Source organism: Schistocerca piceifrons, chromosome 1, assembly GCF_021461385.2.
Source record: "Schistocerca piceifrons isolate TAMUIC-IGC-003096 chromosome 1, iqSchPice1.1, whole genome shotgun sequence".
In the NCBI taxonomy this organism is placed as follows: Eukaryota; Metazoa; Arthropoda; class Insecta; order Orthoptera; family Acrididae; genus Schistocerca; species Schistocerca piceifrons.
Window position 1 is genome coordinate 505,113,943 of NC_060138.1, and position 26,112 is coordinate 505,140,054.

The window sequence follows — 26,112 nt, forward strand, 5'->3', positions numbered from 1 at the left end:
GACTCGAAGGAAACAAATAATCACACACTTTACCTCTGAACAACTTACAACCAATTCTAAATCAGTGCTAAGATAATCACTGCTACGTCCTCCCTGGAAGACAACAATAACCACACACTTTACCTCTGAACAACTTACAGTAAATGCTAAAGTCAACACAGTTTCAAGAGAATCACAATTATCACGCTTACGAACTTCACTGAGACCCATGTCACACGGTCTTATAAATGTTACTTTCCTTTCTCTTATATCACAATTCTGATAATTCCACATTCTGTATTTTCATGTACCGTTTACCTACCACATTTCAGCATATGATTTAATCTTGAACTGCTACATAAAATCATTTCATTTCTAAACCATGGAGCTAATAGTAAAAGACCTACACTGATATAGAACAGAAATAGAATCTACAGGATTACAGAAAAAAAACAAAAAGAATAAATACTATTCACAGACAGAGTAAACTATGCTAACTATACACTTATCCACACAATAGTCACTGACTCCAGGACTCTTAGGAAAAACACGCGAATATTGCAGTAAAACATCAAACAACTGTTCCTTGATTGATTTATCGGCACTCTCCAAACAGTGAACCCAATTCCTTATCTTCTGTAAGGTAACTGCAACCCTTTAGCGTTAGTAGACATACCCGAACACTGTGCTCTCTCCTAACAGAATATAGGTCAAGTGACAACTGGTACCTGGCAAGAAATTTGTGACACCGGGTTGAAGTTACTCCTCTTAACTATTCTCAGCCAATGTCAAATTAATTGAAGTTCTTCTTTTTCTTAAAACACTTCAGGGCATCTAAAGTTCAACACAGTTTGATGCGAAGACAAGAATCCACCTCTTGTATAATTTGTACAGCCTACTTTGATACAAGAAAAAGATTCACGGAAAGTCTATCAACTTGGCACGTAAATTCAATACCAACTACTCACTGCCTCTTTTACCTTTGTCCATGGCAACAATTGTTCAACCAAACATTTAGTCCTTAACACCAGTTCCCTCCATACAGAATTGTAATGTCTAGTGTCAAGAACACAACGTGGAACAATATCAATTACATAAGCTGAAAATTACCGCCAAGTCCTCAAAATTCTACATATTGACATGTTCTATTCCTTCATCTGCCCCTGTGGGAGCAATGGCATCAGCTACCAACAGTACTCATAATTCGCATGGAGTCGGGTGGTGGGGGACGGGGGGGTTGAGGGAGTTTCAGCAATTCCTATTCCCAAATAAACTTCTGCAAGAGCTGTGATGGTAAAAAACACAAGTATGACTCCACTTTCGGCTAGTGTCTCTATACTGAAATCAAGTATATGCTCTTCCTCCATGGAGCCCTTTTAAATTCTCATATTTGAGTTTTAGTAACAAACATTGGAAAGCGTCAAGGTTATCCTTTCGTCAACTGGTTACAATCAGCTGCTTTAGACATGAAGATGATTTCATGGAACAGATTTCAATGATATCATGATGAAGATTCCCACATCAGCTGTATGATAAATATCTATTTATGATCGAACTAGCACCATGGTGTTGAAGCCTCATCATCAGGTATTAATCTCTATATTAACAAGAGAAAGTGTATGAGCTTTACGTTTCGGTTAAATTAGGTGGTCTGTGTATGAAACTATACAGGAAAATTGTGTACTTATATTAATTTGATAATGTAGTTCAAACAGTAGCCTTTAGAGAACGCATCACACTATCTTAAATGCGATTAAGACGTTCACCTGACAACAGGGCGGTAGTCTAAGTTAAAATATTACAGGAAACAGGGATCATTATCTAGATACAGGAAATCTAGAATAAGGATACTGTGGTAAGCCAGACAGATGTAAAAATATAAAACAATGATGTGTGTAGGTGTTGAAACGTACATTCATAAAATAAATACCATAAAGCAGAGGATATACGAATGTATGATGGGTAACGAAGGTCTAGTCTGGATAAAATGCTGCTAGCAAAATAGACAACCATCTAGATAAAAAATGTCTAGGGAACAGGGAAGTTAAAATGTTGTGCAAAAATCCCAAAGTCATAACATTATTATGACATATTTTATCTTTTTTGAACAGTTCTCGGGTATCCGACCCAGTAGCGTCGTAATTTCTCCACAGTATTTCGGCAGACGTACACGCTGCCATCTTCAGGTGGTTCCTGACGAATGCTGTGCTGTTCCTCTCGGCGACCTATGTATACTAGCGATTACCCCCTCCACCGTTCCTCTCCTGGTGTCTTCGGTGCGTCATTGACCGTTCTTTCTGGAAGGTTGATGACAGTACGCTTAGGTGGTTCTTGCGAAGTCTTCTGTCGTGGTACAAGGCGTTCAAACTTCGATGTCTGCTTCCTCGTAGCTTTTATTGTACCTAATGCCTTCAGTTGCCACCACAACTCCCAGCGTGAAGGCGTTTTGTGCACACTTGTTCACAGGGTGCGATCGATTTGCCTTCCAGCAAAACTGCAGCACCTCGAGACAACATTTCGGGAAAATGGGTATAACCAGAAGCAAATAAGACACGCACAGACTGAGCCAAGAGAACAAGAAGAAGAGACAGAAGAACACAAGTCATTGGCGTGCATTCCGTTTGTCGGAAACACCTCAAGAACAATCAGTAGTATCCTGGGGAAACACAGCGTGAAATGTGTATTCCGACCCCTGCAAAAACTTTGACTCCATTGGGGTCAGTGAAAGATGACGTAGGCCTTCGAAAACCAGGCGTTTATCAAATTCGCTGTCAGTGCGGAAAATCATACATTGGAGAGACAGTCCGCACTGTAGAAGAGTGGTGCCGCGAACACAAGCGCCATACCGAATTACACCAGGCCACTAAATCAGCCGTGGCTGACCATTGTATAAAGACTGGCCATGCTATGGACTATGAAAAAACAGAAATACTCAGTCAATCCTCCTCCTTCTGGGACTGCGGTACTAAAGAGGCCATCGAAATCCGACTACGGGACGATCTAATTAATAAAGACAGCGGCCTTCAACATAGTCAGGCTTTGAATCCTGCACTCAGCCTGGAGAGAAAGATGCGGTCCCAGAGATCGAGGACCGCCCCCGACGGTGGCAGCAGGGAGACTGCAGACAACAGTTCTGACCCAGACGCCGCTTCCCCCACCACCTCCAGTAGCCGCCGCGCCGGCCGCACCGAAGACACCAGGAGAGGAACGGTGGAGGAGGTAATGGCTAGTATATATAGGGCGCCGAGAGAAACAGCACAGCATTCGTCAGGAACCACCTAAAGAAGGCAGCGTGTACGTCTGCCGAAATACTGTGTAGAAATTACGACGCTACCCAGTCGGATACCCGAAAACTGTTCAAATTGGAAATACACCGGGAAAACTTCAGATCGCATATCTTTCTATCTTTTTTATCGTGCTCAACAGCTGTAGATGCCCACAATATAAAATTTCCAGCAATAAAGTGCCTCACAACATAAAACGAGTATTTTATTAAATTTCTAAATTTGAGCAAAGTAACTGTTAGAGCCAATATTCAATTCAATAAGATCTGTTGAAGAAAAAACGCATACAAAATTCGCTGCAGATTGCAATGAGCTTGGTTGAACCACGGGCTTGTATAATAATAATAATTGATTCCGTAACAACATATCGTCACAGAAACGTATTTAATTCTTTAAATTAGACTACATCGTAAGTTTGCCATGTTTTACTCCATCTTATGCTACCACACACCAACAAGTAGACAAGAATAAACGTCGGAAATCGTGGTACGAATCACAATTCTGGACCAAGGTGTGCATATGCAAAGTAGGTTCTCCTCTAAATAGCACGAACTAAATTCAATTTTGTAAGCAGTTGGAGGAAGAGAAAAGTGGCGTAATTCCAGCCACAGAAAATGGTTGTAATGAAAAGTCATGTCTTCCTGATACATGGATCCTTTATTATGCAATTCATTACAGTGATGAGGTCTGCTGTGAAAATTCCGTTTACGTTCTGGCCCATCCTAGCGAATGGAATCACATTGTTCGTCAGGAATCTGACTTCTGATGAAGCAATTGCTTCTAAGTGATCCGTCACACAATCTTTCCTCTGTCTTCAATAATCATTCGTATAGCTATTGGCTTGATCCTCGCCTTCACTGATTTATCTTCATCTGGGCTTCTCTAAAACCTAAAAGTGACTTAACTTCGTCAGAGTCTCCGATTCTTACTGGTAAAGTCCCATCTGAACTCCCTCAAAGTGTATCAATAGTTGTACTATGGCAGCGGTGAGTTAATCATTCCTGGTAGTTTTCTTATGAACTTCCTCCTTAGCCCTTTCCTGTCTGTATTCCTCCTTTCTCGAATATCTGCAGAGCTGTAGCATAACGATTTCTTCCTAAACCTGGTTAAGTATTTCCTGAATGGGAACAACTTTTATTATACGTGGAATTTCCTCCTTGTGTTTAGGTACCTCCTCTAGTAAATCATTCACATTCTCCTGCAAGGATTTAATCTGATTGCCTACTACTACCTTTAACATAGTCTCTTTCGGTCCATTATGGCCTGGAGGACATCGGCTGGTATGCATTTCTTAATACAAATATGCTTTACCAAAAGCTGTATGTTTTGTTTTATTTTATTTTGTATCCCAAATACTACCAGTTTCGGCTACTCAATATTGCTATCTTCATGCCTCATACGCTATTATAGTATTAACAGTCTTATCGAATGGTACCATAAAACTGGAATCCTAAATCCGTTTTTAGGCCCATCTGGATCACTTTGCTGTCCATGACAGGCTCCAGGAGGAACTTCACCGCTTACAAGGCGAAACCGTCCTATCTCCTGTCATGCACAGTCACTGAGCGATGAATATCGTGATAGGCTAGATGCTGAACGGTGATTTACGCATCTGTGGTGATTTTTAGGTCATTTTCGATTCTCAGTCCGCCGTCGCTGCATATTCCGTTCCATAAGTAGATAAAAAACTCACACGTCCTGCGAGCTCTACCATTTTCACCAAAATTTGGTTTGGAAAATGCTTATTTGTAGCTCCCGTTGGATGAAGAATCGCAGCAGATCCTAGTAATCAATAACCGATGAGTCCTTTTCCGGTACAACCGCCTCCCTTTTGACAATGCCAGCATCCCCACCGCACTTTATTTGGAACGCCTCGCAAGCCATTTGTGGGGTCATCGGCACAGTCCCTTTTTCGAGAGTGGCGTCATCCTTTTGCACGGTGATTCCGACGTATCCTGGGTGGTCATATCGCATGCAAGCCTCCATGTCCTCGACCTAATCCACCCTGGCCATTGGGGCATCGTCCTCACGGAACAGCTGTCCCGCCGACACCTTTATTGGCTTGGTTTCGATAAAGACATTGCCTCCCTCTTGTCAGCCTTCACAACTTGCCAGAGAATTCAGGAAGCACCCCCACACCAATATTTTCACAGTCGGATGGAGCTGCTCCATGGGAACGTCTCCATTTGAATTTCGCATGGCCAGGTCGGGATACTCTTATGTCCCTCGCTTGATGAACACCACTTCAGGTCAGATTATCAAAATTCTCCAGCCCCTTTTTGCTGTCAAGGGACAGTTAACTTCCACTGAATTTAAGCAGTCCTGTTCTGCCAGTGGAATTTCCCTCGTCCACACTGCCCTTTTTCACCTTGCATCAAACGGCCGGGCAGAACGTTTTGTGCGGACGTTCAAGACCCAGCCCGATAAGCTGCTGAGCCATCACCTGCTGGAGAAGGCCGTGCTTCTTTTTTTGGCCACACATTGTGCTGCCCCCATGCTGGTAAAAGTCTAGCGGAGATACTTCATGGTCGATCTCTCTGCTCTCCCTTATCTGTCCTGGTTCCTGACGCTTCTCACCCTCCTGGCTGCACGCTGGCACACACCTTTCGCGTTGGACAGGAGTTCTGGGTGCGGATCTTCTCTCGTCGACGGGTGCGCTTGGCGCCTGCAGTCATCACCGAGCTCTGTGGCCAGCCAATGTCGTCTCTCTGGTGGGCCGACTATTCCACCACCCGCCGGCACCTCAATCAGCTCTGCCCCCGTGTGGTGGACCACAATGTCCCAGGGGAGAAGCCAGTGCCTATCATTGGCCGACCTGTAATGGAACCTCCGCTTCCGCACCCGCCTCAGCCACTGTCTTCGTCGCCAGCTGCCCATGCTGCGTCGCCGTCTCCCGCCCCTGCCGCCCACGAATGCGTGGACGTCGACCAGGATGCCCCTACTCCTATGGACGTTTGTAGGACTGTGCATTTTGTCACCAGGAGGAGAAATGTCGTAGCGGCCCCTTAGTAGTTAGAGGGCTCGCACAACCGACACGCAAGATGGGTTGCCGAACTCCTTGTAGGAGCACAGAAAGAAACGCCTCCATCAGTTATAAACAAACAGACTTTCCAACTAAGAATGGAATTACTTCGCCAGACAACACGTGACAGTGTCACATCAGTCAGAACTCATACTACTCATGTAGCACTCCGCCAACGCAGCTTCATAAGCACGCCTGGACAGTCAGACCGGCAGTGTTTACCTACTGCTAGGATATTCTCCAGCTAGTAGTTATGCCGGCCTTAGCATATTATACACTCGTTCCATTTGAATAGCATGTTGTATAGTGTAAGTAATAGAGTAGATTTTGGTCAATATTTTCTTCCATTGTTTTGTTTTCCTTGTCTGGTTTACCACCACAAGAGTTGTGGGATTTTCGTGTTGTTCTTGCATTTAAACTCAATGTCTGGCAAGAAGGCGTTTTTTTCTTTAATTAAAATCACATGTGTTCAAATGGACTGTTAGTTCTTTCCTGCTGACCGCAGGATACTACAGTGTGTTTGTGTGTGTGTGTGTGTGTGTGTGTGTGTGTGTGTGTGTGTGTGTGTGTGTGTGTGTGTGTCGGGGGGAGGGGGGGTGGTAACACGCCTGCCTTGTGTAATGAGTGAAGGAAAGTATAAAAAGGCGTGACGGTACGTAGCGTACTCCTCCTGCATAGCACTAAGGGAACCACTGGGTTCAGCATTTCTCTGGTGCTGACGTTCTCTATGTCACTTCTTGCAACTTATCATCGATATATCGCTTGCAAAAAGAAATGGATAACTATTAGAACATGTGATTTGGCAATAGATTTACTTCAGTTGTACTGTTATTAACAAGTATCAACACTCACCCGAAAAGACCGACCAACAGTATTTTTCGGACATTCAGAGCATACCAATGTATCGTAACAACTGTCTTAACCATCTCATTTCAGAAAATATGATGCTAAGAAAACCACACATTGAAATAAGATGCTCATGAGTAGGTTAGTTCACTGTTTAAGTTCTTAATTAGTTTGGCCACACGAATAAACAGTGATTAGTTTAATTTAAAAAAATAAAAATATGCTTAAATCAATTATTGTTTTGAAATGTTGGATGTTTTGCAACTGAATTTCTTTTTAAAACCGGACATGATTTTGGATCAGAATTATTCCATTTAGGGATATTCTCAACAGCTGACTTTGGCACGCTATGACACATATTAAAAGAAATTTTAATTGAGTAATGTGGTAAAGAGAATATTCCAAACACCACATCCACTTTTTCTTCCGACGAGCTAGTGGTTTGAGAAGACGCTGAATGATAAGTCAGACAACAAAACTAAACCCCGTCTTACCAAACGACATTGACAACTATATAACCCGAGTCGATGACCCACAGCATAATTACATCCAGCTTCTCAGACATACAGATCTTCGAGGTATCTTTACAAGTGAAGCTATGCACGAATAAAAACGAACTTTGCAAACAGCTGTTGGAACACAATAATCGTACGACATTATGTACTGGAGAGAAATTTAGTATTTGTATACATTCTTACTTACATCATTTTGAAATAATATATTTTTCACTAGTGTTGATAATTTGTTATTTGTTACAACAACAATTTGTATTCCTTCACTGCATGTGTGTTATATGTAACTTGATATTGATTTAAAGAAAATGTTAACTGAATGTAGATTTACAAACGATATTAAGAGATAGTTACCTAAATTTTGTTGTCTTTTCCTGTGCATTGGGCTTGTGGATAACACACAAGAGTATATTAGTAACAAATCGGCATTTCTTCTAATAACCCTGAAATATTTAGAGATATGTACAGATGTGTGCACTGATATATGGCAGCCCTTTTCAAGAAAACTCATCCATTACTGACGGGCAATATAAAATCCACCAATGAAAACAAAAACCTATCATCTGAAGAAGGTAAGAGTTATGTAGATAAATATGTGACACAGAGACCTTTTGAGGGCATACAACGCCCAGGGCTTACATGGAGGATCTCAAACTGAGAGGACAGAATAATTTTCACATTCTCTTTTTGGTTAATGTAGAAAATACTCAAAATGGCGAATTCCATTGACAGCTCCAGGTCTTAGGTTTGAAAGTAAGGTGACCTGCTGACGCACGCTGCGGTGCGGCACCCGAGTTTACAAAGAGCAACGAGAGCCAGGCTCAACCCCAATCGATTGCACAGCTCTCACACCATTATGGAGCCTCCACCAGCTTCAACAGTCTCCTTTGGACAGGCAGGGTCCATGGATTCATGAGGCTGTCTCCATACCTGTACACGTCCATCTGCTCGATACTATTTGAAATGACCGAGCGAGGTGGCGCAGTGGTTAGCACACTGGACTCGCATTCGGGAGGACGACGGTTCGATCCCGTCTCCGGCCATCCTGATTTAGGTTTTCCGTGATTTCCCTAAATCGTTTCAGGCAAATGCCGGGATGGTTCCTTTGAAAGGGCACGGCCGATTTCCTTCCCAATCCTTCCCTAACTCGAGCTTGCGCTCCGTCTCTAATGACCTCGTTGTCGACGGGACGTTCAACACTAACCACCACCACCACCACTATTTGAAATGAGATTCGTCCTACCAGGAAACATGTCTCCAGTCATCAACAGTCCAATGGCGGTATTCACGGGTCCAGGCGAGACGTAAAGCCTTGTGTCGCGCAATTATCAAGGGTAAACGAGTGGACCTTAGGCTTCAGAATTCCATACTGATGATGTTTCGTTGAATGGCTCACACGCTGACACTTTTTGATAACTCAGCATTGATATCTGCAGCAATTAGCGGAAGGGTAGCACTTATGTCACGTTAAACGGTTCTCTTCAGTTGTCGTTGGTCAGCCGGCCGCTGTGGCCGAGTAGTTCTAGGCGCTTCATTCCAGAACCGCGCTGCTGCTACGTCGCGGGTTCCAATCTTGCCTCGGGTATGGATGTATGTGATGTCTTTAGGTTAGTTAGGTTTCAGTAGTTCTAAGTCTAGAGGACTGATGACCTCAGATGTTAAGTCCCATAGTGCTCTGGGCTACTTGAACCACTTTGTCGTTGGTCCCGTTCTTACAGGATCTTTTTCCGTCCACAGTGACGTCGGAGATTTGATGTATCACCGGATTCCTGATATCCACGGAACCCTCGTGATATGATCGTACGGGAAAATGCCCACTTCATTGCTACTTCGGAGATGCTGTGTCCTATCGCTCGTGCGCTGAATGGGTCACCACGTTCAGGCTCACTTATATCTTGATAACCTACTATCGTAGCAGCAGCTCTAACAACTGCGCCACGCTTGTTGTCTTATATAGACGTAACTGGCCGCAGCGCCGTATTTTGCCTGTTTACATAACTCTGTATTGGAATACGCGTGCCTTTACCAGTTCATCAGTGTATGTGCCTATTTTAATCACATTTATGTCTAAAATATTATGTGACGTTCCAGCTCTTCCTTTACCATTAAATGAAGCAGTCAACCAGGCGACGAGGAACCTACAGAGGGAAGAAGTCCGACTACTTTACTGTTCAAGGACTGCAGATCTGCAGTTGAGTGTAACTACTTGTGTGAGTGTGAAAGGCTATAAGCAGATGAACGCTCTCCGCATCAGTCAAGTTCGTTTAACCAACAGATCAGAGTTTACAAAGAGACGCGCTAACTTTAAATGTTATGAAATGGTTCAAATGGTTCAAATGGCTCTGGATACTATGGGACTTAACTGCTGAGGTCGTCAGTGCCCTATAACTTAGATCTACTTAAACCTAACTAACCTATGGGACTTAACTGCTGAGGTCGTCAGTGCCCTATAACTTAGATCTACTTAAACCTAACTAACCTAAGGACATCACACACATCCATACTCGAGGCGACCCTAGTAGTCGCGCGGTTCCAGACTGTAGCGCCTAGAACCGCTCGGCCACACCGGCCGGCTGTTATGAAATAGTCGATTACCTAACGAACAACGTCGCACAGAATCAGACATTTATAAGCATCTTATTACGGCAGACTACATTATAATAAAGGGCAAGACACCAAAGGACAAAGAAGCATCAAACATCGAAACGCAGTAAATCGAAATATTATGGAGTAATGAAATCACAGCAAAAGGATACCGTGTCTAATGAAGTCACACAATAAAGACAAATAAAAAGTTTATAATGTCCATACCTCCCACTAAATTCAATGATGAACCATTTCTCGGTCAATTTCGCTTAATACTTGTTCGAGATAATCCTTACTGGGAACGTGTTGGAGTAACAGTAGGCGAAATCAGTCACACATGTTTCGAACGTAAAATGTGTACAGACCAACAATTAGTCAGATACAACAATTAGTCAGATTTTATCAACCAAGACCGACGAACGCAGCAGCTCCCTTCAACAAAACGATATATTAATTTTAAAACCAATTATGTAATTTCTACATAAATGTAACCTAGTCCCATAAAATCCTAAAAACTTCCTGAAACACTGAGATACAACGGTATTTCTTTTAAAGTAAAATTTTATAATTTTAGTCAGTGACACGAAGTGTTTAGCTTCTCTGTATATAGTGCTGAAATAAGTATGATTTCTGATTCTGTTAAACGTGACCAAAGATAGCCTTATTGTTTGAATTTTGTAATCCCGAAATCGCTCAGGCTTTTTATGCACATACTGTCGTCATATATTCGTTCATGTAAGACGTGTTTTTCAAGAATGAATTATCGGACGGAAGAAAGGGTGGTAGAGGCAGAAAGGGCCAAAATTTATCATCAAGACACACTTTGTTATTTTAATAAGCAATATATATTTAAAGCAAAATACACAATAGTATCATTGGCCGTAATAATTCTTTACTTAACGAACACTCACAGTCAATAGTGAACATCGCATTTAATGATCATACTTCCAATATATCATACTTTTATAGACATCGATTTCAAAGGTCCAACTCCCCATATAAAACTGAGTATTTTACTTGCAAAAATAACACTTCATCATTGTAAATATTAATTATTTAGACACATCTAATACATATTTCTGGAGCGGTATCTATGGAAAATGTTGGGATCATCGAGGACTGACGTATCAGTGGTAACTACTACGCGTTCAGGTAACAATTAATTAACAATTAATATTTTGAAAATTACGGAAAATAAAATATATGTACGTAAACAACATTTTTTAATTAGCTGAATAGCGTTAGCTCCAATGTCAAGGAAAATGACTGCTGTTGTATTACTTCAACGGGACAAAGAAAACACACCTATGAGGAACACATTTACTCCAACTTTTATAAAGAGAATTCGCTTGGCAGTCATTGGATAATGGCTCGCACATCTAAGTAAGTCCTGTTATCACATTTCAATACTTATGCCTCGTGGTATTTCAACTTTTTTCTTCACATTAGTGTTTGCTATATGCGCCAGGTAACAAAAATAAACACAGAACCAGCCGAGCGAGCAGCAACAACGATCATCGCGAGAGGCACCCCCCAAACTAGGGGGCCGTTTGATCCCGTCTGTGGAATGGTCGCGGCGCACCGGCACCTAGCAGGGTGTACCGAGGTATCCAGGTTATCAGGGTACAGGGTACAGGGCACTAGGGTGCCGGACGCCGCCGGCAGGTGTTGGAGCCCGCGGCTACCCCGGCCGTCAGGACGAGGCGGCGGCCGCGTGCATCAGCAGCAGCGGCAGCAGCGCGGCCACCAGCAGCGGGAACGGCGGCGGCCAGTGGGGGCGGGGCCGCGGCGCCGCCGACGTCAGCGAGCTGGCCGCCGTCTGCACGCAGTCGCGGTACGACGCCGCCTCCAGGCACGTCACGGCGCAGAAGTGGCGGTGCGCGCACGCCGCGTCGCAGCTGCCACCCTCCTGGCGCACCGACACGGCGCGCGAGTACCTGCCCACGGCACAGTACACTCCTGTACAGCTCCTCTGACGATGGTTCCCGCCAACAGAATCGAAACAGAAACTTCCTGGCAGATTAAAACTGTGTGCCCGACCGAGACTCGAACTCGAGTTCGAGTCTCGGTCGGGCACACAGTTTTAATCTGCCAGGAAGTTTCATATCAGCGCACACTCCGCTGCAGAGTGAAAATCTCATTCTAGAATCGAAACAGTTCCACATTTAAAGATAAAATCCTCTAGATTTATAAGAAACGATTTCAGCTGTAAGAGACACAGCAATCTCTTTTATTAAAAATTATAATGATCGTGATGGCAAGAGAAAATAATTACTGCTTGATGATTACCTGTTTCGGCTGTGTAGTACCCATCTTAAGATGATGCTTACTAAAGAATCGCTACATATCTACAATGTTTGGTGTGTACCCCAAATACACGAACAGTACTCAACGATATGCCGTACTAGTGTCCTATACGCAGTCTCCTTTACAGATGAACGACATTTCCCTAAAAATCTCAAAATAAATCGATTCGAGCATTCGTCTTCCCTGCTATAGTCCTCACAAACTCATTGCATGTTGTGTTTCTTTGCAAAGATGCAATCAGCACGCTACTGATGCTATAGTCGAATATTATGGGTTCAGCTTTTCTACATTTAGAGCTACCTGCCATTCATCACGCCGACTAGAAATTTTTTCGAAGTCATCTTCTAAGACCTTACGGTCACTCAACGATGATACCATCCAGCACACCATAACATCATCAGAAAATAAACGCAGATTGCTACTCATCCTGTTGATCCGGTCGATAATGTATATAGAAAATATCTGCGATGCTATTACACTTCGCAGGAACACTTCTGAGTGTACCTTTCCTATTACTTAAGAAGTTCAAATGGTTCAAATGGCTCTGAGCACTATGGGACTTAACATCTGTGGTCATCAGTGCCCTAGAACTTAGAACTACTTAAACCTAACTAACCTAAGGACATCACACACATCCATGCCCGAGGACTTAAGAAGTCTTCAAGCCACTCACATATCTGCTAACCTATTCCGTATATTAGTTAACAGTCGCCAGTGCGGCACCATGCCAAATGCTTTACGGAAATCCAGGCATATGAGATTCGAATTAGCCTGCCGCCTATCGAGGAAACAGCAACCTGAGTTTCGTACGCCGACCGGAGTGACCGAGCGGTTCTAGGTGCTACAGTCTGGAATCGCGCGGCTACTCCGGTCGCAGGTTCGAATCCTGCTCGGGCATGGATGTGTGTGATGTCCTTAGGTTAGTTAGGTTTAAGTAGTTCAAAGTTCTAGTGAACTGATGACCTTCAAATGGTTCAAATGGCACTGAGCACTATGGGACTCAACTGCTGTGGTCATCAGTCCCCTAGAACTTAGAACTACTTCAACCTAACTAACCTAAGGACATCACTCACATCCATGCCCGAGGCAGGATTCGAACCTGCGACCGTAGCGGTCACGCAGTTCCAGACTGTAGCGCCTAGAACCGCACGGCCACTCCGGCCGGCGACTGATGACCTCAGAAGTTAAGGCCCACAGTGCTCAGAGCCATTTGAACCTTTTTTTTTTTTTTAGTTTCGTAAGAGCGATGATTTCCAAAACCCTACTGATTTTTGGACAGAACATTTTTAATCTGAAGGGAATTTACGATATTCGAACTGAGAATACGTTCAAGGAGTCTGCAGCAACGTGATCTAAAGAGCATTGTTTTAATGTTCAAATGTGTGTGAATTCCTAAGGTCAACGGTACCTAGACTTACACACTAATTGAAGTAACTTGTGCTAAGAATAACATTCACACCCATGCTCGAGGAAGGGCTCGAAACTCTGGCGGGAGGGTCGCGCAATCCGTGACATTACGCCTCTGACCTAGCGGCCACTCCCCACGGCGTTAAGAGTATTGGTTTGGAATTTTGTGAATCCGTTTATTCTTTTATCCATGATATATAATGGAATCACCTGTGCTTTTTCCTGTCACTTGGGACGTTGCGCTGGTTTTATACACTAACAGTTATCCTTTGAACAACTTTTGAATACTAACAAGATACATTCAGTAACGTTGTCGTTGTGACCAACATTTTACTCAAGCAACGATTCCTTAGTAAGCATGAAGTAAAACCGCTAATCATCAAGCTGGGATCAGCACCATTAAAGTATTCGACAAAACATTCTGGGTTGTTAGGCGACGTCATGTTCCACCTCAAATTTCTTCTGCATAACCAACGATTCGACCCCTCTGCTGCTATATTCTGCAGTATCTCTTCGTGTCTCCATTTGACTAAACCATTCCAGCAGCAGCGTCACGGTCAGTTTTAAAAGAGTTTTCTCGTCCTTGTTCTAAACAAATGGCGTAATTGAGTGAAATTCTATCGGGTTCCATTGGTGAACTATCGTACTTCGATAAGCAGCGGTAACAAGGAGAGAAAGAGAAAGAAAATATGTAAGAAAATATGTCGTGACGTGGGCATGGCTTCGCATACTGTTTTAGGGTATCTGCTTCCTAGACGGCGGGAAACATTCGTTATTACTCACCTTATTTATCGAAGAAAAGTCGGAGAGGCCGATGAGATCTATAAGTGGATGACGGCTATAGGCTTCTAGATTCATACATTCCCGCTATCCGGAAAGTAAATACTCAGCCACGATGGACAAGGAGTACAAACAAGTACCAGGTAGTAACAGCACGACAATAATATTTTGCCCCTCGTTTCCCCTGTGTGTCTCTGAATATTAGCACCGCCTACGTAATAACGCTGGCCTACCACTAATAGCTGCATCAATTTCATTCCCAGCAGAGGGATCGAAATTTCTGTATTGAAGCAGAAGATTTTGCCGTCATTGGCAACGACCACTTTAGGTTACAGATATGCATATACAAATTCATCGACGTATGTTCCTTTGATCGATCTAACTTGGGTTGTGGAGAGAGCACTACGTCGCAGTTATAAATCTGCTATAGTCAACTAATGTCTGATTTAGATTAATTGACATATAACATACAAGATCCAACGCTACGCCGTCGCCGCCACACTTGCTGTCTGCGATTAGCTACCTCAGCGCTTCGCTATCAGCAGCGATATAAAATCTCTGTCCATCACAATAATGATTTTAAAAAATGTGGCATCCAATACTGTATGCATTTCTTCTGTAACCGTACGAAAAATTTGGCTTTTGAAAGTTTCTCAGCGAATTCACTTACGGAATCACCACTCTTCTGAAGATAATTGCGGAAATCATAGTAATATCAACTTCACGGCAAAGTGCCATTTGGTGCTCATCAGTTACGATCTAATTGACGCCTTTTATTTTCAGAGTGAATCTTACATTCTGAAGCGGAGTATCCGCTGTTATGAAACATCCTGACAGTTGCACACGTGATATCGAGGTACGGTTGTCAAAAAAACGAAATCTACAGGTCGTTGGACAAAGATACCACCCCTATGCAGCCCTATAATATGTGACTGCAATTACACCCACTCTTGGCGTGGGTCACATCTTGCCTGTTACACAGTGTAATATTCTCCTGCTGGTGCGACTGACCGTGGTCGACCACCTCATCTCCTCCGGGCAAAAGTGCTCCACAGTGCATGCTCATGCTCCATATGCACGTGGAACAATGCTGTGAGCATACCAAACCGCTGCGCAACACCAGTCACACTTAGTGTTTCTACCAGTTTCCCTGTGATTCTTCCCGGATGTTATCTCCGGGCCACGTTGTAATGAAGAACACCACCACAGTGCACAGCAGGTTTTCGATGACCGGCACATACTGTCTTTCGCAATCTGTGACAATTTCTCGAATAAAACAGTGACCCCAATATAGAATAAATTTACTTTACTTTACGTCTATTGTTACAAACTTTTTGTCAACAGATTACCGATTTCGGTCTGTAACGACTACCTTCAGATCTGTTTTACCAAAACAATGTCCTAATGTACTGCAGCCGTAGTGGCATCGTCAAATGTTAAATGCAACATCAGCACCAGCATCGTCGTATATATATGAATAACAGCATATGCAAGACTCATCTTGTTAGCAGCACTACTGTTCAAAACAAACTACCTTTGTAACAAATCTGAAGATGGTCATTATAGACGGAAACCGGCAATCTGCTGACAAAAAGTTTTTGACCATAGACGGAAAGCAAATAAAATTTATTATATAACATATTGTCTTTTCCAGATTCTTTAACTGTCTCGTGTTGCCGGGCCAGCTGTCTCGTGTTGCCGGGCCAGCAGGGTGTAGCGTTATAATCACGCTGGCCTCACGCCATGTGACGCGCAACTTTCTGCACGTGACTGGGAGACCTCTGGCAGTAATCTCCTAGACTTCCATCCATTTCCACTAAGTTGTTAAAATGTTATGTTACTTTATATATCTCTTCCTTAAGTTTTGTAGAGTAGTGTAGTAAAACATGTTCCAGAAATTATAGAGGAGAGAGACTTGAGGAATATCCTAAGCCCGATGAAGGAAAATCGAGAATTCGTGAGGCGACACAACAGTAATCTCTATACACAAATAAAAAGATCACAGAGACCATACGTAAGAGGATGTCTGCTTTCAATGGCACGTCCCTGACAACTGTCCTTCAAGGTTCAACAGTTGGATCTCGAGTTAGTTTCTGAACAAGAAAACCAAGGAGAAGTTTGTCACTGAGGAGGAGAAAGACTTGGAGCAATTAGAGGTAGCATTGCAGGTTATTCTTAAACGTATTTCGCCCAAAATAAACTCCAAGACCATCTTGGTTTCCAAGGAAATCCAAGTTTAACAGCTGGCATGACGTGCACAAAGGACGAAGGGAAATCACAGTAAACGAATAAGGGAATACTGGGCTCTATTTCGTAAGAAAAGGAGAACTTCGTTCGAAATGGTGTGTTCAAAAGGCAAATAATACAAAAAGATGATGTGGGGCGCTTATTTCCAAAAGAAATACTTCACAAGCCACCTACCAACCAACGATTTCGCCTTCGAAAGTAGTGGAGAAGGTCATAATGACAGTGTAGGAACTGACCATTACTACGGCTGCGACGGGCCTGCATTGGTGAGAGGATGAGGTGGAGGTGGTGGCGGGTACTCACTTCTGGACGAGCTCCTGGCGCGCGGGGTCCTTGAAGGAGACAGCGAGCGCGGCGAGCGCCTCGGCCGACACGTTGGGCAGCCCGTAGTAGGAGCGCAGCGAGTACTCCGACTGCCACTCGGGCGCCTCCTGCGTGTTGGCCGCCGCCAGGTCCAGGTAGAACTGCTCGTAGTCCTGGATCTGCGGGCATCGGCAAAGTGTCAGCATGAAAAATTTAAAAAAAAGGCGTGTAATGTATAACATTAATGAGCAAAGTTCAACACTATTGTACAATACACCTTAGAAAGTTTACCAAGAGTAGGCATTGTCTTAAGCAGAAGCGACTCTTAAAACTAAGTTTTAACTGTATATTCTGATCATGCTGTTCCTCATTTGAAGAGCAAAACCGGTCATAATGGAAAGTGCGACTTGTGGCTGTTTTCTAAAACTTACCTTAGAATGTTACAATATCTGATCAGAAGAAGCAGGAACACCTTATGCAATGCGGAATTGATCAGTGGATGTCATGATAGGTGGACTCGCCAGTATAAAACGAGACGAGAAATGCTGCATTGTCAGCAGAGAACCAATAATATTATCTTGGAACTCTTCCATCTGGTCCGTGTTTGAATGGGTTAACAGTAATATCAGAAATCGTGTCCGCTTTGATGCAAATCACCTTGTTATTCGTTTATTTCTTTGTGTATAAATGTATGTATAAATGAAAACACAACACTCTGCAACTACACACTCTTTACCGCTCTGAGAGGACTGACCAACGACACAGAACATAAAGCACACACTCGCAAAAGAACCACTTCCCCATCACACACAGGGACATAAATAATGAACAGAAGTCGTCCTAATTCGCGCTACAGTTTTTCATAGCCTTTCTCGCCACATGCGATACGCCTCCCGCGACACACGTGAACAGCAAGATGGCGTAATATTCTGGATCAGAAACAAAGTGCAAACGTGTTGTTATTCTGTGTATAAAGGCAGCCACATACCATCCAATGAACGTGAGTACACGAATAGCTAAGCAACACCTCAGTACAACCGCAAGTATATACTGCTGACATATGAAAGTCACATTTTAGTATTTGTTTACTAACAGACGCTCACATGGTTGCAAATTACACGATGTTCGCTAAGTAAAAAGACAGCAACAGAAAAAACGAAGAGCACAGAAAATATGTCGCAAACAGCACCAATAATTGCTGAAAACATCCTCTAACATACAATAAATAAGGTAGTATGAAAGTATCAATAGAAGACTATATTTGAAAACACGAATTGTAAAAATGTAACAATATTTTACTGTGTTTGTACAACCATGCCAATTTCTGCATGTTTTACATTAAAAAACCCCACTGATGATGGTGATATTTGTCGCCGAAGCTAGTTTGGAATAATAAAGAAATAAACGAATAACAAGGTGTTTTGCATCAAGGCGGACTCGATTTCTGATATTACTGTCAGCAGAGAAGTAGTCACAGCAGACTGAGTCATTCAGGAGAGCTCATTCACCTCAGACGTCATTGGATGTCACCTAACAAATGCATCAGTGACATTTCAACACTTCCAAAGCTAGCCAGTTCTACGGTTTGTGATGTGACTGTAAACGCGTAGAAACAACAACAGGTAAACCAAGGCCAACCAGATCTCATGTACTGATGGACCGGGCTCGTCGAACATGAAATCAACGGATCTTGTTTGTCTGCTCTGTAACTGCGTTATTGTGCCTGCGTGCCTGTGCTGCTTGTTCGCTTGTGCGGTGCTCATTCACTAGTGTGGTACCGTATTTTCGTCTATTTCTCTACTCTAGTGGATGCTGTGGTTGAGCGAGCGTGAGAATTCCATTATGTGATTGCTAAGAGCGACCCCGATTTTTAATTATTGGCAAAACATCAGTGCATGCACTGGATAACTCGACAAACACACACAAATACACACACACACACACACACACACACACATATATATATATATATATATATATATATATATATATATATATATATATATAACTGCCTTACCCAGTAATGGGACGGGGCCGTAACTACTACTATTATTCAAGCCTTATCCTTATACTCCTACTTGTTTATCACGAGAGTGATTGGCTAGTTGATTTGGCATTACTTAATAAAGTAATAAGAGACTTAGTACTTCTTTATAATTATGAATTTCAGCTGAATAATTATCAATAGAATAGGAGAGTAATTGAAATTCCAGCTGATTTCACGTGATAGAATGTTATTACAAAATTAGATGGCATAATTGGACATACCCTTACTAATTCATCTACACTATTAGCGCCGGCCGCTGTGACCGAGAGGTTCCAGGTGCTTCAGTCCGGAACTGCGCATCTGCTACGGTTTCAGGTTCAAATCCTGCCTCGGGTATGGATGTGTGTGGTGTCCTTTGGTTAGTTAGGTTTAAGTAGTTCTAAGTCTAGTGGACTGATGACCTCAGCTGTTAAGTCCCATAATGCTTGGAGCCATTTTATTTACACTATTAGCGGTGCTGCAATGTACTGAAATTTCTAACTGGTCTCGTACTATTAACCTATTGTCACCCTATAAGGAGGGGAAGGGAATTTATTACCACACTCTAGAGCACAATCTTTCCTTGCGCATAGTCGCTGAAGTACACAGTGAAGCACTATGCAGAATGCCGCTACTATAATAAATTGAAGCAGAAGTGCGATAGTACAGAGCTGGAAGGCTACCCACGGAGATGCCTGAGCACGCAACATTGAATTGCGCTCCTGAGACGAACCAAAGAGGGGGATTGTTCGTGATCACTCTCTGTGATGATAAACTGCATTTTACTACATCTTACGATCTTCCAGGAGCGCCTCTACACTGCGTCCTTTCCTCAGCGCGTCCCCGGCTATGAATCCAAAAGCCAAGCTATCGTCCAGCCATCACTACCGTTGTTCGAACTGTCAAGTTCCTATTGGCTGAAGGCCAACCATTGCCCTCTACTCTCCTCAGAAGTGATGTCTCTGAGGCCTCCTGTTCGGGGTAGCAGCGCAGTCAGGGGCGCCTTGGCACGGACCGCGCGGCTCCCCCCGGCCGAGGTTCGCGTCCTCCCTCAGGAATGGGTGTGTGTGTTGTCCTTAGCGTAAGTTAGTTTAAGTTACAATAAGTAGTGCATAAGCTTAGACCGATGACCTCAGCAGTTTGGTCCCATGATACCTTAACACAAATTTCCAAATTTTGTCTAAGGTCTCTCAAGCAATGCCTGGGTTTAGTTTCCCTAGTTTGTGTTTTGAGAAGGCTACTGTATCTACTGACAATCCATGAAACAGCCCTCCACTTTCCTAAGGCCATGACATTCACATAACATGCCCTATTACTCACTTACACATTGCCAAAGTTATATAAATAAAACACTTAGTTGCCTTTCGCCATGATCATCAGTTAGGTTATTAACATAACGAGTGAGGAAAGTCTCTTGTTGCATCATACGGTAATGCTGCAATCAACTGACTGATATCCATCAACCGGGATTTATTCAACTGAGGCATGATTTGTGTTCTGCCACAGGGCAGAGTTTGACTTGGAGTTTTAACGTGTAGTCAAATGGTATAGAGCGTGCAGTAACCACTGTGATTTCTGACGTGTTCGACGTGGGATATTATGACCAATCCCGAAGTGCATCATTTGCACGTGCCAAGAGAGATTAGTGCTTCGAGAAGGTACTCCGCACTGATGTTTTGTTAACTCTGTAGGATTTAGCCACAGTTAAAGTTTTTTGCAAACTATTGTAATTGGCTTGTTAAGTGAAACTATCCGTACTGAAAGGTTGTTCACATTCACGTAAATTGATATGGATAACGCGTTGATAACACGTTGCATTGATGAAATGTTGTTGTCTTGTGTTTAATGCTCAAGTATTTGAGGTAAACCTTTGAGCAGTGGTTAAATTTTATTTATGCCAAATGTGCGGATGATGATAATTTTGTAACCTGTTCGCATGGTGCAGTGGAACCAGCTGGATGTGGAGCAGCAGCTAATCCTCGAGAAAGACTGTCTGGGATCCAAACCCAGGCCGACTGATGTTCTTTTTAAGAGAAAAGACTCTGTTCGTAACTTCTAAAATTTTTATACAATTGATAGTTTTTGTAATTAATTGTAATGTCGGTTTTAAATATTTCTTATTACAAAATTTCTTTGGGAGATCTGTTTTGCAGTTGTTGATGGCTTCCTCTTGTTTCTGCCACAAGTTTATTTTTGGTGATACTGTATTTTAATATATTTGTTTCCTTGAGCTCAAGACTCGAAGTTTTTTAAGGGAAGCCCTAAGGAGCTATCTTCTGAAGTTTACTATTGCCTTACTGAAATAAGTTACAGAATTTTATTATTGGTAACTCAATCAATCAATCCAATCCTTCCTCCCTAATGGTAGTACTGCCATAATACGTACAGAGAACAATATGTGATTGGAAACTTCCTGGCAGATTAAAACTGTGCTCCGGACCGAGACTCGAACTCGGGGCCTTTGCCTTTCGCGGGCAAGTGCTCTACCAACTGAGCTACCCAAGCGCGACTCACGCCCCGTCCTCACAGCTTTACTTCTGCCAGTACCTCGTCTCCTACTTTCAAAACTTTACAGAAGCTCTCCTGCGATCTCTGCAGAACTAGCACTCCTGAAAGAAAGGAGACGAGCACTTGCCCGCGAAAGGCAAAGGTCCCGAGTTCGAGTCTCGGTCCGGCAAACAGTTTTAATCTGCCAGGAAGTTTCATATCAGCGCACACTCTGCTGCAGAGTGAAAATCTCATTCTGGAATATGAGTTTCGTTTACACCAGTGTTCGGTCCTTGACACTTCCTAGCAGATTACTGCTGTGTATCGGTTCGGAAGTGCTAGTCCCACAAGGTATGCGGGAGAATTTCTGTGATGTTTGGCAAGTAAGAGAGAGGTAGTGGCGGAAAAGAAGCTGTGAGGTCGCGTCATGTGTCGCCTTTAGACAGGGCACCCAACAGATCACCTGTTCGTGCAATGCAAAGATTCTAGGTTCGAGACTTGGTCCGGCACACAGTTTTAATCTGCAAGGACGCTTCAAATCAACGAACTTACGGAAGCAAAGAGAAACGCCATTCTTCAACATGTTCGGAAGGTTGCTGTACAGTTACAAGATGTGTCGCAAATTACTTCCACCATGAGCTACACAAGTCTACTGGAAAACACTTGTAGCGCATCTGCCTGCGATATGTTTTTTGACGTAAGCAATTATTTAAGCTTTTTGGTAACAAAGCGTATGTGGACCATGGCGATTTCCTATTTCCCAGAGAAAAAAGTCTGTGGGAATGAGGTCCCGTGGACGAGGGCGTATAGGTTTTCTGAAAAGACACGTTCCCCAAAAGACCGTTCCAGGCGACGCATAGTGTTGCGGTGCGTGCACTAACGCAATGTCGTTGAAACCACGATTAGTTTATTTCGTCGCCCTGTATCTGGCCTATGAATTGGTATATCATTAAACAGTAACGTTCTTTGAAACTTCCTGGCAGATTAAAACGGTGTGCTGGACCGAGACTCGACCTCGGGACCTTTGCCTTTCGCCGGCAAGTGCTCTACCATCTGAACTACCCAAGCACGACTCACGCCCCGTCCTCACTGCTTTACTTCTGCCAGTATCTCGTCTCCTACCTTCCAAACTTAACAGAAACTCTCCTTCGTATCAGCGCACACTCCAGTGCAGGGTGAAAATCTCATTCTAGTAACGTTCATTGCCCACAGTTTCTTAAAAAAATAAATGGAGCGGTAATGCATCGTCTGGATACTCCTACCCCCACTCCGATTCTATGATCATGCAATGGGGTTTCAAGCACAGCACAGGGATTCTGCGCTTTGTTTGTTAACGCGAACGGAGAGATGGCACCAGGGCACCAGGCCTCGTCTGCATATTGAGTGACATCAAGAATTTCCTTGGTATTCATGTCACTAAAATATATAGACCAATTATAGTAAAGGATTGGCTTTCCAAGATGGGGCATCCTTCAATTACTGCACTGCTGACTAAGAAACAGCAACCACTATATACGCTGTTGCAAGTCCAATATCTTTTTGACAACTTGTGCAATGATTTTCCTGGACTCCGCTGAATAGTATCAGAAACACTCAACAGCTTCTGTTCGTTTAGTTTATGTAATCTTCAAGTTCTTTTGACATGCAGCACTAAGCCTGTCTCTCGAAATTTCTCAATGAATCGACGAACCACAATGCGATGGGGTACAACTGTTTCTGGGAATTTTTCAGCAGATGCCTCCTGAGCTAAATCTGCGTACTAGATTTTATCGCATTGCCAAAACACATATTCATTTACAATAATGCGTTCCTCAGTTAGAGGCAGCATAATTTAAAACGAAAGAAAATGTCAAAAACTACATTTCGAATTCAATAGCTTTCATCATCTGAGCGAAAACGTCAAATTTTAAGCAAGAGTATAACAAATTAAAAGAGAATCGCTTATCTGGGAAAATCAGTTCTGCCGACTTTTGTTCTGCGAGCTTTATTTCAAACTTCCAATAGAATCTACATCCGTGTATTCTAAGGCTTATCTTTGCTTGGAGAAAGAGAGAAAGTAGAGACAGAGAGACATAGACAGACAGACAGACAGATGATGTAACTGAGCACGCCCTGTCAACGTGCCAGAGACCGACGCAACGTACCTGGCCGTTGTCTGTGTTGAAGGTGTAGAGCCGGAGTCCCGGGTTGATGGCGGCGCCGTGCTGCCTCCGCGGGGTCACTGCGGGAGCCACCATCAACCACGACACGGGACGACGGCCTGAGGAATGCGCAAAAAAAATGTTCTGAAACGACAATTTCTCATTATTTCATGGCAAACAAATAGGTATCAAATTGTCAAAATAACATAAGCCAAAATTCAAAGCAAAGACAGTACGAAGAAAAATCGGTAGGGGTCTCAAGTCTTTATTTAGGAACCATAAGATACAGTTAAAACACGGAAAACGAAAAACTCTGCCGAGTACACTGAGAGTGTTTCGAGGAAACCATTGGCACTTCTATTATTTTCTATTTGCGCACCCCCCCCCCCCCCCCCCCCCCGCCCAAGCTTACACACAGACTTCCTCTGCTTCACTCCCTACTTTGTAAACTTTGGCCGAAATGACTTCTGCAGTGTGACGTTATATCAAAGATGAAAGGAAAATTTAAAAAAAAAGCGTGTTAAATATTGACTTTTAGTATTCTATTGTACTTGTACTTCTCTCCATTACAGTCTGCAGCATTCATGCAGCTCCTGCCTTAACAAGTTACTATTGATTATCTTTTAATGTGGTTAGTGTGAGCGCCAGTAGGGTTTCAAGAGCGTGAGGAATAGCTAGCTGTCCAACCATTTTGCTACTTTCCGATATTTTAATACTCAGCAGGCAAGCGATGGTATCACACTTCCTTCCACAGTAAGACTTCTGTGGTTTCTGGTTGACGGGTACCAACTTGTCTCTGTGTTCTAATCACTTCTATCCACTGTGTGCACATACGTGCATTACCGCTGCGTTCCCCTTTCGGGCCAAATATATGGGTTAGAAGAAAAAGCGACAGTTCTGCCCCAAACGGATTTCAGTGTTCATATTGTACCATTTGACTAGCAGCGATTGTTGATAAATGTTCCGATTTTTAAAATCGTTTCGATAAATGACGTTACCGTTACACAGGAGAGACATTTAATGAGTTTTAACATACTGACCGAATATTTCGAACAGCGTCCCCAATTCTCTATAATACAGTACGATTTCAGAAGCCGCTGAAGTACAGAAATACATCTGTTTTTTTCTTATTTGGCTGCACTAGCCTTTCCGTTTCAAGTATAGTATTTTCTTCAATATTCAGTAAACATAGTTATTTCCTTGATGTATAGCCACTGCCTCAAAGGAAAACATAAAAAGGGCAGTGAACTAATAATTAATGTTGTTATTTTTTATTAATAAAGAGGTATTAAGAATTTCCTTGGTATGTTACACTCAACCCTATTATCAAAATTAGTTTATGCAAGAAATTATCCATAAAAAAATATATTGTCATTTTTCATTGAGCAACTTTCAACATTTTACCATCTATATTCATATTACATTTCATCCGTTCAGTTTTATTTGATTCCCCAATTTGGCCAGCATTTTTCCTAATTTCGTACGAGTAACTCAATTAACTACTTTCTGTTATCCTTCCATCTGTCATCCTGAGCCACGGAACTCACTTTCTACTTCGATACCCAGTTGTAAGCATTTACCTACACAATAATACTTTGAACGCACTTTTAAAGCACGTTTGAGTGATTTGCCTGTCAGTACTTTTAAACTTCTGCATCTGTATACGAAAGGAAGAATTTACATCGCCATTTGCCTAACCCAATTATTAAATTCTCGTGGTTTGCCAAAATCATGATCATGATCATAACGAATATCATTCTTGTTAAATCACCACCTCACTCAATTTTTGCGTACTCTACAATAAATGATCTTGTTTTATCGTCATCGAGCCCTAACACATAATTTTCTCCAAGAAACAGAAAAAAAGATGCTATTATAGTTTATCTGCGGTGAGTTTTGGCGTGTCCATCCTTGTCAAGAAATTATCAACTGAGCTCGGCACCTGAAAACGGATAGTCTGACGTATCTTTGAATCCGTGAGTGTGGGAGACACCAAGTCATTTCCGTACTTAAGGTTTGTTAATAAATTACAATTATTTTTAAAATAATTTCAAAAAGAGTGGGTGAAGTACCAGGGGCTTATAGTAAGCTTGAGAAGCGTAGTAAGATGGCAATGTCAAATTTTAACACAGCAGAACATTGGTGTAATGATCATCACAGGAGTCTTTCTGTTATCCACACATGT

At 42.7% G+C, this 26,112-nt stretch overlaps 1 protein-coding gene and 1 non-coding gene across 2 annotated transcripts in view; both read right to left on the reverse strand.

Moving 5' to 3' along the window:
- The window catches only part of LOC124742251 (acid sphingomyelinase-like phosphodiesterase 3a), a 1,292,708-nt gene that overhangs the window by 73,880 nt on the left and 1,192,716 nt on the right, over positions 1-26,112 (reverse strand). Inside the window, exons 9-11 of the mRNA XM_047248799.1 lie at positions 23,931-24,046; positions 17,274-17,452; positions 12,009-12,166 (exon numbers count right to left, since the gene is read on the reverse strand). Of these exons, the coding sequence (XP_047104755.1) occupies positions 12,009-12,166; positions 17,274-17,452; positions 23,931-24,046 (453 nt within the window). The remainder of the gene's footprint in view (positions 1-12,008; positions 12,167-17,273; positions 17,453-23,930; positions 24,047-26,112) is intronic.
- Trnas-cga lies at positions 21,730-21,804 on the reverse strand. The gene has a single exon. It is a non-coding gene; the product is annotated as a tRNA-Ser (tRNA).